The following is a 14,813-nucleotide window of genomic DNA, read 5'->3' as shown; positions in this document are numbered from 1 at the left end:
ATGCGTTATGCGACTACAAAGTTTTTGATAAAACACAAGATAAATTTAAAATTCAAAGAATTACATTTAAAAAAATACAAAACAAAGTTTAATTTCTAATATAAACGTGGATAACTTCAATGAATCTGCCAAGGTTTTATTTCAGCAAATATTATCTTATTTAAATTACAAATTCGATCTCTTTGCACTTTCCTACAAAAATATACTAAGCGACATACGTATTATACCAGATGAGTCGACCAAACACAAAAATAAAAATTCAATTTTAGTTTTCATTTTTATTGATGTGGGCTAATATTTTATCGATTAAAGATAAGGAAACAAAAAGATAGAAAACTTCTATTGATGACAACAAAATACATTTTTTAATATTTAATTTATGAATATATATACATATATTTAAAGTTACATTATTTTGAATAAAATATTTTTGATTGAATTTTAAGTGCATATTTTGTAGGATATTACAGAATTTTTAGTTGTATACGTATGTTGAGGATTTTTTGTGCATATTAATCCGTTTCCTAATAATAAATAGTTTTTACATAGCCCCAGCAGCTGATATCAAAATTAAGTAAAAAAAAATTAGAAGAAAGATAAGGGGTCTCTGATGTGCGATTCCATAGTATTTTTTAAATACTAGGATAAATTAATAATTGTTTCAGTTAACACACTGTCTATATTCTATAATATTATGACTAAGACACATCACAATGTATACTATTATATTATAGAACTAGTGCACATTATCACTAGAGACCAAAATAACATTAACTATTCTAGTCATAGATTTTCCTCAGAAAATGTCTGTATCAATCAATATTAAACATAATAAACTTAATGACTTTATCTTTCAATATGTGTATCTCTAGTTTTTATAAGTTTTGCTCACTATAAAAAATAATCTTTATCGAACTTTTCTAAAAACATCAACTTGATACTTTTATAAAAATTATGATAAATCTGTATATTATATAAAAAAAAAGTTAATCTCAATAAATAATTATTAGAAAATGTATTTTTTTTTTTTTTTTTGTACAATGATTTGAAATTTTAATATCCTTATTTTTAATATTAATTTTACAAATTTTGATGAAGTTTAACTATTTTAAATACTACCTAATTGAATATTTAATTTTTTTTTTTTTTAATTAATACTTTTTATAAAAAATTGTGTATTATAAAGTTGCATGGCTTACATTATTTTTAGACTTTATTTTTAGATTATTGTAAAACAATTGTTTTGGTAAATTACTAAAACAATTTAATTTCTTTTATACACAATATTATAATATAATGTTTGAAACCTAATTATACGAACAAAATATTAGCAAAAGTAAAGGTTTTAAACATCCAAATCTACTTGAAGGTTAAGTATGTATTCGTTTTGTATTTATACATTTTTCTTTATGCAATAAAAAATTATGATTATAATCTTAGTATGCATACATATTAATCTGCATGAACGTACCGTAAAGCTTAATAGTGCCGTCTGTGTCGCCCAACGAGTTTTTCGAAACACACTGGTACGTGCCGTAATCGGACAACGTTACCGATATTATCGTCAGTTTCATGTACGTTTTGTATACGTTATACTTAAGGTCCGTGTGGTATTTGGTGCCTGAAAAATACCGTACATCATGTTAACTACAGTGTTTACATAGAAATTATAGGCAGTTTCTTATATTATAACGTCGTTAATAATTATCAGATGCTAAACCAACAAATACGAATCGTTGATGAAAAAAAAAAGATAAATAAATAAATAATAACAATAATAATAGTAATAATAATATTTAAAATAAATAATGAAGAAAAGACATTCCAACTTTTTTCTTTTTCAGGACAAATCAAAATTGTTTTTCAAAATTTAATTGTGTAATATTAAGATTTAAGAATTAAACAGAATCTTTTCTTCCTTAGAAAAATGAAAAAAAAATTTTTGGACGATTCATTATTATAATCGTATTCTTATTTTAAGTCACATTTTATGGACCAAATCGATATATTTTCGCTGCACAGTGACAAGTGCCGACCGTGCTGATCGCAGTCATTCTGTGTCTTGACGTCGACCATGTTTAGACTAGAAGTTGCATCTGAACGTTTCAGAAAATGTACTATTGTGGATCGTCAGAATCATCTATACCTTAATGGGAGGTATCACGTTGGTTTAAGAAAAAAAAAAAAAAACTAAACAAAATCGATGGATTGCCAGAGTTAAATTACATAAAAAATTAAAAAATAAATATTTTTATGACTTTCCTTTAGCAACAGTTATAAGTTAACGATAAAATTACATCTGTCCGCTATGATAAGTAAATTGAAAATTTTTAAAAAACTAACCAAAAGGAAAAAACACCATACTTGTCTTGCGCATTTAAAAAAATATAGTAATAGATGCATGTTTTGACTTTGGTGATACTTGTACAACTAACTTATTTTTTTTTTTTATTAGACAATGTTATTCTTTACTAAATGTATATTATATTTTGGTAATCTTTCAATGTAATTGCCTAAAGTCTAAGATATAATATTATATTTTTTACTACACTACTATATATATTTTTATAATTTTTATCGTTAATCATCAAAAACTATGGTTTTTAGTCAATCTAGTACAATTAATTGTATTTAATAAATTAATTACAGTCTTAAACATAATTATCTTTGGGTTAAAACTCCATGTATTAAAGGCTACTAGTTGCGTCTCAAAGAAATCTATGGTAAAAGGTCTAATCCGAATTGCGGTCCAAGTTTATTGTGGGTACAGACAAGTTTTGGACTGGGTTTTTTTTAATTCTAGATAATTTAATCTTGATTGATAAAATATAATCACAGTATAACGTAGATACCAATAAGTATACCTTAGTCGTTGCTTTACTACTGCTAAAAACGTTCCGTGGTTTTTCTGTTTTAATTTATTTATAAAGTTGAATGAAATTTCGAGTGGGAAAAATCGCACTTTATTTGTAATCGACGGATATAAATTTCGTTTCCATAAAACTTTAAATATAATGTTAATCGATATTGCTGTACTAAAAAGACTTGTACAGCATATATTTATTTAAATAATACTATAATTATTAAAATAGTTTTAGATCATGAAAACCACGAAAAAGATGGTGATGAAACATTAAATAGACAGACTGTAAGTAATCAAGTGAAATGTAAAGCTGCTAATAATATTAATAAGAAGCCAAGTAAAATTATTCATAGCCTCCTTATACAACAAGTAGACACTTTGAAAACATACGATTTTAATTTAAATATTTCAATTAATTTAATTTTAAATTTCGTGCCGTAATTCATATGTAACCTAAAAAATCTCGAACCCCAAAAAAACTTGGGCCTCAATTCGGAAGAAATTTTTACCGCAAGATGTAACTAGTAGCCTCTTGTACTAAAGTAAACCATATTTTCCGAAAAAGATTATATGAAATATTTAAATAATTTGTATCGATTAAATTCAATTTTACCAGTAATAAACTGTCATTTCAGTATTTAAATTAAATTTTTAATATTTATATACATCTTTATTTTACACATCAGTGATCTTAGTGCGGTCTTATTATGTTAAATTAATCATAATAAATTGAAAATAAAACTATTTTTTCTTCCATAAATTATGAAATGTTTTTTTTCAATTTGTTAGTTTTTATCAATTAACGTAGTTTTTATTTTTAATTAATACACTCTATTTATTCTGTATTTATATAGTAAAAATGAAAATATTTTTAATAAAATAATTGTTTTATGTTTCATTAGATTTATTTAATATATGCATAGTGATAACTTAAATATTATATATTTATATAATATTGGTCGACCAAATTATACTTTAATATTAAAAATATACATTTTAATACATTCAATTGTTTACAGCTGTACAAGATTAATAACATGCCATTTTTTTAATGAATATTTATGTTTTATCATGATAAATATAATGCAATATAATTGTATATATTTTCCTTACGATATCAATGTCTATTATAATAACGTCGGAAACGATTTAGTTGTACACTTATTTTATTCACAAACAGCTCTGATTACACCAATGGGTATTCTGGTATTCATAATATTTATTGCGGGTATCGTTTTGGTCGGCGCACCTTAGCCGGAGTTGTATAATTCGTGGATCTGCCTTTTGCGCCCAATTTAAAATCCGGTGAATATCAAACCGCATTGTAGTGTTAGCTGCATGAGTAGTACGGTTTTACACGTAATAATATTATTTAATCGATATGAAAAAAAATCTATTGTATTTATATAATATGTATACCTATTTCATTATAAATATAATTTTATCGCAAACATAGATAGATTCCAAAAAAAAAAAAAAAGTACATAATAATACACACATAATATTATAGGTGGTGCCTAATATGATATGATGTTTTTTTTTCTATACATACTCACCGTTTGATATGATGGTCATTTTATCTTTTGTCCAGTAATCGATTGATTTGGGAAACGCTTCGGACGTACATTCCAAAGTGACCGATTGACCTTCTTGCGCACCAACGAGCTGATTTTGTATCCATATCATGGGAGGGACTGTTGAAAAAAAACGAAAAACCGCAAGCATACAAAAAAATAAAAATAAATTATTATGAAATCCAATAATCCTGACGGAAAATCGTGGAATAATAATATTTACTATCACACGCGCGCACACACACACACAAACACGCATTTTGTGTTTGTACACAAATACAACAGCTTATACAGGATGTTAAAGGGTTTTCCGTTTAAGCTATGAGAACGTTCTCACGTTTGTCTGGAATCAAACACCTATCTCACGATTTACAAATACGAAGTTGTGTTTAACAAACTCGTGTTTTTGAAGAACACTACTACAATAGCTATTTAATTGAATTTTTAACATATTCTATTACAGTCAAATTACATTACGAGCGATTGTCGACCACCGAGACCTTCTATAGTTCTATAGATATACGTCAAACAGTTTTTGAGATTTTCGAACGGCTGTCAAGATGAGCCTTACGAAAAGTCTCTTGGGAGAATTCGTTTTTCTCTGAACTATTAACTCATAAGAACTTATCAATCATAACTTAATTAAAGCAATGGGAATGGTATCCTTGAAAACCATGTGTTCGCAAAAAGCAAAATGGGTTTTAGATTCCACCCATACATATACAAGATAATTTTCGAAGTTTATTTGGAAATCCTGGAAACGCTCCTTATGGTATGTTTAAATTTTATGCCGGTGAACGTTATGCATGCGTGTGTGTACGGACATAGCCACAGTGGTAAATTAGTTTCACTCACATTGTGTGATGAGCATGATACGTTTGCTAACTGACGGTGGAATTCCGTTAGACGCTATGCACAAATATGCACCCATGTGTAAGCGATTAACTTTTGATACGTTTAACCACGGCCCGTTCACTGTGGATACTGAAATTGATAAATTTTAAACATGACTAAAATAAAATACACTCATTATACATATACTAATAAGTTATCAAGGTATCAAGTTAGATAGGTACTATTTTTAAATAGCCTAACCTTTAATAATACCTATCAAATTAAAACATGAAATATTTGAATCAGACTATTTCTAGTTAATTTGGTCAATGAATATATTATCATAGTCATTATGTACCCACATAAAATATTGTAATATAATGTATATGTACATTCATTGCAGTTGTAAATCTGTCAAGTAAATCATTTTTATTCCATTTTATTAAAACATCTTATTTATATGACAAATAAAGATAATATGCTAATTAATTCTGAACAACCATTATTTTGTTTTTATCATTTTGTTTTATTTAAATTATTTTTATATTTATTGTTTTTATTATTATTATTTAAAATTTAAATGAATATTAATTAATAGAAATAAAATAATAAATTGAACACTTCATTAGTGAATTTGCTAACTATTACAACACATCAATTTAATTTTTAATTATTATTTTTGTTTTCTCATGTCATTACTTGTTTTGAATAATTAATTTGTGTTCAATAATAATATTGAATGTAATTTTTTTTTAATTCATTATTCGTAAAATAGTTGTAAGGAGTAAAATAAGTATACCGATAATATCTGGTTTAAATTAATTTATGAACAAAGTTCACTATTATTGTATATAAAATTATTTGTATTATTTAAGTGTTTGCTTTAATAGCTTTCAAATAAGTTAGAACTTTATTTTTTAGAGTTTTCAGAAATTTTTTGTATATAATGTTATATTAGATTTTAAATTTTCATGAATAATAATAATTTTATTTTTACGCTGTTAGCTACAATTTTAATGTAGGTTTTTAAAAATATACACATTAATTTGAGGGATGATTAACATTGTAGAAAATACATTTGATAGAAATATTGTGCCTTTAGGTACAGATACAGAGGTGTGATTTTTACCTCATTGAATACATTTGGGATAATTAATAAGATCTACCGTGGTCATAACTTTCGAAATTTAAATATTGTGGTACTTGTTTGTAAGCTTTAAATAATTCAACTTATTTTTAATAAGACGCAAAGACCTTAATTCAAAAATATCTTTTGTTGTTTAATTAAGGTTCAAGATTACTCAATATGATTTATCTTATTTTAATTGAACTGTACATAATAGTAAACAACATTTGTTTTATTAATAAATTTGATAATATATCCATGCGAGTTTAACAAAAACGTTTTTAGTTTGAGTGTATTGGTAGAAATGTAATCATGAATTTGGCAGATTATTTTATTGTTTTATTTTTTTATTCACAACATTTTTAAGAATCACGCATTTTATTATTTTTTTTTTTTATAAATATTAGAGTAAGTTGTTTTTGATATTTATGTATTCAGCAGTAGCTTCCATGTCGACATCATCATTTTGATAGAGACTAGTACACCAATTTTGTTTGTTTAATATAAATTGTGTAATAGCTTTATGTGATTTTTTATTTTTGAAATAAACTAGAAGATAATTTTAATTTTTTATGTTGTCAAGGATTGGCGACTTTGCTCCATTTGTAAAAAAAAAAAACAACCTATATATTATTATGTCATTTATAAAGTGTCCACTAATTGATTTTTTTTTTATTATAGCTCACTGTGTACTAACACATTTTTAAAATTTCATATTGTCAAGTATAAACAAAATAACATATTATTTTACTATTAAACTCATATAACACATATAAAATAATTATTTATTCTATAAAGAAAAAAGTATTTTTTTGATTGCAGTATATTTATTGCAAAAATAATTTATTGAAATTGAAAACTCATTTTAACAAAGTTCGAATCTATAAAAAAAAAAAAAGTGGTAGTTAAGAGATTAATTTTAATGACATAGATCTACGATTATTAATATAAATGTCCTCATAATTATGTCATTATAATTTTTCTCATATTTTAAAAAATCTTAAGTTTTACATTAAATACCAAAATATATTATGATTTTTACAAATATTAGAATTTTGATGTATGATGACTTTTTTCAAATGAATATTGTACACAATATATTACATTATGCCTTATATAGAGTTTTGTACTTTTGTGTATAAAAAAAAGCAAAAAAACAAAAAAAAAAGTCGTACGATTACATTCGAGTTGTACACAGTCTGCTGAATAACAATACGCGTGTAATATACAAAATATTATATAATGCCATTATATTCTATATAATATAGACGTGAGACATAGGTTAAACTTTTAGAAATCACATATAACGAAATTTATGCAATAAACGTTTAAATTTAATACCACTTCTGAGCTGAGCTCTGTTTTTCTAATCGCAGTGTGCATCATAAGAAGTACGTTGCCATATTTTGTTTACATGCAAAATTTTTCTACAATAAAAGTTACTTGGTGTTTGCAATTATAAGTGTCAATCGAATTATTCAGCATGTACGAATACATATTATGAACTAAAAGCTATGATTAAAATTAAAATAAAAAAAAAAAAAAATATATATATACATATGTATTATTCTGAAATACAATTAATAAACATAATGCAATTATTGTAACTAGTATCTAGATATTATATCTTATAGTAAAATATTATATGTTATACTCTACATATTACTTTTTTCAAAAAAGAAATTAATTCATAACTCATAGCTGGAAGCTATAATAAATAATTATTATATTTGAAATATGTTAGAATAAATAGTTTTTATGCAATCATTTCATTAAAACTCGATATTATAATTAAAGAAAACAAATTTAGAACAGTGCATATGTATTAAAAAAAAAAAAGTCATACGCTAATTTACCATAATTAACCATAATAATTGTATTATTTAAGCTATATTCAATCATATTATATCAGTTCATTAATAATCTAGGAAAAATAGAAATTATAAAATTTTGAACATGCTGGAAAGTTTTTAAACTTATGTTTTAAAGTTAAGTAATGCCAAATAAAAAAATGATCTAAGTCGAATCTTATGTTTTAATTTTGTCTCTAAATAAAAAATAAAAAATATTAGACATACTATTACGCGCGTGTTAATGAAATATATAATTAAACTTCATTATTTTATCAAATATCATATGTAATTTATATTTAAAAAAATTTAAAAACATAAATAATTTTTTTTTTTTTTATATAAAAATGTAATAGTAGAGTAAAAGTACCGTTTTCGGTAATATAAAATTACAAAATTTCATATAATTAAAATATCGCATTATTATAACTTATATAGTTTTATGTTATCTATAAATTTATCTTTTTATTATTATTTTGAACTATTTTTGAAATTTATTAATTTTTATACTAAATCGTATTATAAAATATGATAAAGCCATGTTACCTATATGTTGAGTAAAAAAGAGTTCGAAAATCCTATTCGTATTACTGTCAATCCAATAGAGTCTCATTGTAAAACTTTAGAATACAATTCACGACCGTTCTAGAATGTCCATTTTCTTTACGTGCAAAAGACACATATAAAGGGACAAATATATTTTTATTTTTTAAACATGTCTAGAATAATGTTTTTATTTTCGTTATTTAAAAAATATTTGTTAGAGTTGTGGTCAATAACAACTATGTATTAGGTTATTTGATTTTAATCATTTTAATGTTGTTAATGATAATAATAATTTAATAAAAAAATATTTGCAAAGTTTCTTAAATTTTTTTTTGTTTATCAAGTCATAAAATAATTGGTAATAAATAAGTTTTTAAGCTGTCATGTTAAATATTAAAACTAGCAGCAATTTAACTCAACAATTTATTCATTACATTTTTTTTTTTTAATCTTTTTTATTATTTACGTTATTATTATTATAGTTATATTTTATTAAAGATAATATGTTTAAATTATATGTTTGTTTATTATTATAATTATTGTTTTAATTATTTATGTAAAGATTATTTAATGTTCAATAATTCAAATGTGTGGTAGGTATACACTATATTTTACATTGATATAACTAATTATAAAATATACTGAATAATATATTATACTTCTATGATACAATATTAATTTGACTAACGATTGTAGGTATGATATTGTTAACCTTGCATACATTTTATACATTTATACCTTATTTAAATTACACTGACTAGCTAATATTATAAGTATAGTGTTTCAATATTATCTCTTGAGTTTTATTTTTGTTTTTAGTACACTTTTTTTTATCTCTCTGAATCTTTATTCCTTATTATGCAAATCTTCCATTCACCATAAATCTTCGCGTTATTATGCTCATACGATTTCACTTTTATTCTATATAAACATACAAATCCCATATACTTTTCACTTATTTCGCTTTTAGTTCCAATTTTGTTTATGATACCTATATCATATCTAGGTATATCTAGGTCCCGTTTCAATCAAAAGTCAAGTTACAATTTAATTTTAAGTAATATCAAAATTTAAAATTTAAATTTCCATGCCAATTTAATACTATTTTTCCTCACGAATTTAAGTTGTAATTGTAACGGAATTTACCCATTTTTTATTTTATTTTTCAGTTTATACAAATTAAGAATGTAAGATTGAAACGTTTTAGTACCATAATATAACACGTATCTTCCACCCTTTAAGGTTTCATACAATTAATCCGATGGCATTGATCACTTACCAGTGTGATAAGAAAAAATAAATCATGAAATATCGCTTAAAATTACGATCACTATAACACTGATTAAACTATACTGCACAATACTTGTATTGTTTAGTTCGTTGCCAATTGGCTGTAGTGGAGTTTAATACCATTTTTCATCAAAAATAAACACGATTCACTCATTGTTATTCAATATTATGTATAATATATATCCACAATAGTATTTGATGTATCATGTGTTGCAGACATGTACAAAACTACAAAATATTAATAATCAATTTTTACTTTTATACACAGTACTTCTATAACAATAGCCAGAATATCGGTATAGTAGTTCATCTACTTCCTTAATATCGTTCAAAACCATTAACTTTTAACTTGGTGTAGAGACCTACTTAATCCCTAACAAAAAAAAATAATAATTATTATTAAACTAAAACAAAAAAAAAATAAAAAAAAAACATAAGTGTCATCGGTGGGTGGCTTCTTAGCTCATAATTTCATGTATTTATGTAACTCAGCTCATACTCTTATTGTGCCATTGGTACAGATTGTGTATTATTAATAAAGAAAAAAAAAAAAAAAAAAAACTTTTAACTTAATCAGGTTTACCACTATTTAGCTGTCTTTGAGACTTGACCACATTGAGCAACTATTTTAAAGTCGCTCTATTGTATTGGCTGATTGTATTTGTCATTAAGTTCATTGATATATACTGCGTACTAACCTAATAATTTAGTTATTATAAGGTGCAGTTAATATAGATATCATTTAAGTATTATTATATCAGTCAATTTATTTTATAATGGACGTGTAATACGAAAAAAAATAAATATTTTATTACACTTTTAAAATTAGTATCATTTACATAAAATTATTTAAATATTATAAACTCTATTTTTTATAAATAAAAATTATATTAGCATTATAAAACGCTATGAGTCAAATATCTAATATACATTTAAATAAAATCATCTATTAATAAATTATTAAAAAAACAAAAAATTATGTATACATTGTACGATTGAACAAAGAACAAGGTTTTTTTTTAAATAAATACAATTAATGGCTTCAATTAGTTATTATAAGACACTGTTTCTTAAGACTTGAATTGAATCATTATAATATATCATTATTGATGATTATGTTTGTTTCAAATGTACTAGTTATTAATAGGATTAAATTTAATGTTTTTATAAAATTTACTGTGTGTATTTAATGTTAAATAGTATTCAGTATATTTTAGATAATATTCATAGTTAAAAATTAATATTTTTTAATTGTGTTATGATATTGTAATGGTTTAGAGTATAGACGATCTAGTCAAATCATTTATTGAATATTATTTGATTATATGAAATACTGGATCACGATGACTAAAATGGAACTTTAGAACAAGTTATTAAATGAGGTTTAGAAGAGAAAGCCTTTGGGAACGGTAGATGATTTAATTTTAGATGGGATAGCACAGTCTCTAAATTCGTATTCTTTAGTAGGTATTTAGTACAAAGCCAGAAAAGGTTTAGATGTGTATTTTGTTTGTTTAATATTTAATTAATTTATTGTGTGTCTTTCTAAAATCTTCAAATAATACATGCGCTTAAAACTATTGCATATTAACGCCACCATGATGTTAATACATAAAATTAGGTGAACAAAAATATATTTATTTAAATCATGAAATTAAAATTAAACTTTTTTGCTATAATAAATAAAAGAAACGAAATCACCTTTTTAAAAATAAATTGTACTTATTTAAAATCATAAAAATTATTTCCATTCATTTATTGTTAATTATAATTATTTTCTTAAGCCTAATAAGTAATTTTGTGCGCAATTTTATACGCAACTTCGTTATACAGCAAAGTATAAATACATGTAGTATAAAATTTAATTAATTGTCATTGCAGCCTTTTTGTGATAGAAGTATTAACTATACAATAATGATAAATAATGTAGTTTTTAAAAATTCGTGAATAATAAGATTAAGCAAACGAATGTACATAATAGTCTAAATTAATACGATCATAACAATATTTAAATATAAAATAATTTTTTTTTTTATAAAACATTAATAAGTATGAAATATTTAAATTTTTTTAAATGTTATCTTTTGACGATAATGTTTGATCCATTCCTATCATTTTATATTGGTCTATAATTTAATATGCCTGATTTAAAGTATAAACAAACTTGGATATGCACCAATATTTTATAATCCATAACCATTATGCAATACACGCTATATTGGTTTAAAATACATTTTGCTGGACTGGAAATTATAATCCCTGAGGAGATCATATTATTCTACAGCGAATTTGCGTGGGATCACGAAAGAGATTAAAACATATGATTTAAAATCAGAACCAAACTCATATAAATCTCAACTAAATATACGTATATGCCTGTACCAAGCATGTTGTCAGGCCACCGTATAAAGTATAAACACCGTTTATTTATTGTTATAACTGTTATTAAATGTCATAATACACATCAGGCAGTTTGTTTGAAATATTCAAATGTAGACAATACTTATATATAATGGTTATGTATACTACGTTGCTGAATATCGTGCTAAGTGAATTGTAATGGTTTTAAAGTTTAGGATTGGTACCAACGTATCTTTATACCAATTACGTGGTCAATCAAAATATTATATGCGTATAGTATAAAAAATACGAGTTGAATTGGAAAATTTAACGTAGGTATAAATATAATTAAATATTATAATATATAAACTCAATTTGAACATTAATATATATTTTAAACAAATGTATTACATTTGAAAACATCTGTAGATCATTTAAAAAATAATTGTTTTAATTTAATTTATTTCGTTTTTGTCTTCGAGTTTCAACTAACAAGCGAGTTAAGAGTTCAAGTATTAAATACATTTTTTTTATTTTATCGTAGATGTTAGTTAAAATATGTTGGTATTGCATTGTTATATATCTGATGATCACTATTTATATTTACCCGATGCATTTATTTAACAGTAAACATTTAAGTGTTAATAATTATTTTAATTTGTTAAGGTAGAATGATATATACTATTAGAATAGGTTTTTAGAAAAGAAATAATCTTACTTGGCAATGACAACATATAGTTATGAGGCAAGAAAATAATAATAGTACATTTTAATAAAAACTGATTTTTTTTTTTTTAATTATGTAAAAGATTGTTATATATTTTAAATTTTATCAATTCAAATAAAAATTACATATAAGGTATGATATATTGATAATAATAATAATAATAATAATAATAATAATATAATAATAAATTATTTGTATTTATTATTTACTATTGAATAACTATATACCTATATAACTTTAATAGCATTAACCACATAAGTTAATAAGAAATATTATTAACATTATAAATCGCAAACGTTTACAGCTATTTATATTATAAAATTAAAAAAAAAAAGTCTTGAATATAAGAATTTTTGTAAAACTTATTAATTTTCTACACTATAACATTTTAAAATATTTTTTCGTAATAATTAAAAATGCATAATGTGTAATGGAGAATATTTAAAAAGAGATTATATATTAGCAAATAATCTTACTCTTATTTAAAAATTTTGTTTTTATTTAACAGCTGCGATTTAATTTTAATTAGTTTATATGTTTATTATTAAAATAAACAAAAGTAATTTCTTTTTTACACAATAAATTAAACATATTTTAAAATCCAATTATAATTTACGAATTAAAATAAGTAAATTTATGAATAATATTATAATACAACAATATGTACTTAATAATGCACGTGTTTACGGTTTTTTTTTTTTATTTTATGAATAGCTTCAAGTACAGTACCTATATTTTATATCGTGATATAAATAATAATGAATGGAATAATTGTTTTAAACACCTTATAGTTTTCAAGGGTAACTAAATTGACAATACATTCAAAACATATAAACGTGTATTAAGTGAAGTTTTTTCTCAATCAAATTGAATTAAAAATTATCGTTTGATTAAATGTTAATTATAGCAATTACGTTATATTTCAAGATAATATTTACCAATATCAGTGCAAAAATAAATAATTATATACACGTATGTAATTTATATATATGTTGAAAAAATAGGTTGGTGGTTATTTGTTTTTTTTTTTGTGTAAAGTTTAAGTAATTTATCATTAATAATAAAAATTAAAAAAAAAAAAAAATTAAACAAAAAACTAATGAGACGTAGAGAGGAAGAAAGTTTTTATCCAACGCTATTTTTGCCCGTCAGCTTGTGTTTGAAATATTTAACTACACTCATTTTTTGATACGTAAAGTCTTGCAGGATGAAGTTTCCGTCATGGCTAATTGGATAGCAATTAGCGCATACACTTGACTTCGAAATGAAAACGAGGAAAAGACCACTTGAGAAAAAAAAATAGTTACCGCGTGTTATGTAAGTTCATATAATAAATTATACCTATACACCTCAGTTCTTTCACCGGTGACGATGATAACGATCCATGTGCAGGATATACGTTTTATTATAATCGTAATGTTTTGAGAGCGCTAATAATATTTTGAAGTACATATTACTGTTTATGTTTTTATTGTTGACAGACACAATAACTTCTCTTAAATAATGTTATTATAATACACAGTAAGGGTGGTGAATTTAAAAATTGTCTGAAGCAAGCATTTTATACATTACCTACACACGCAATCATGACTTCCCTCACAGTTGCCCACCAATATTAATACCCTTAACATGACTGCAAATCGTTTAAAAATTACTATAAACG

General features: G+C 23.6%; 1 protein-coding gene across 1 annotated transcript in view; it reads right to left on the bottom strand.

The window, feature by feature from the left end:
• Positions 1-14,813, bottom strand: part of LOC112603590 (neurotrimin-like) — a 150,511-nt gene that overhangs the window by 19,375 nt on the left and 116,323 nt on the right. The window contains exons 5-7 of the mRNA XM_025352238.1: positions 5,293-5,421; positions 4,420-4,557; positions 1,472-1,621 (exon numbers count right to left, since the gene is read on the bottom strand). Of these exons, the coding sequence (XP_025208023.1) occupies positions 1,472-1,621; positions 4,420-4,557; positions 5,293-5,421 (417 nt within the window). The remainder of the gene's footprint in view (positions 1-1,471; positions 1,622-4,419; positions 4,558-5,292; positions 5,422-14,813) is intronic.

This window comes from Melanaphis sacchari, unplaced genomic scaffold (genome assembly GCF_002803265.2).
Source record: "Melanaphis sacchari strain LSU unplaced genomic scaffold, SCAv2.0 Contig10_pilon_pilon, whole genome shotgun sequence".
Lineage (NCBI taxonomy): Eukaryota > Metazoa > Arthropoda > Insecta > Hemiptera > Aphididae > Melanaphis > Melanaphis sacchari.
The sequence above is the reverse complement of the archived record's forward strand: the minus strand, read 5'-3'. Positions and strand labels throughout refer to the sequence as shown.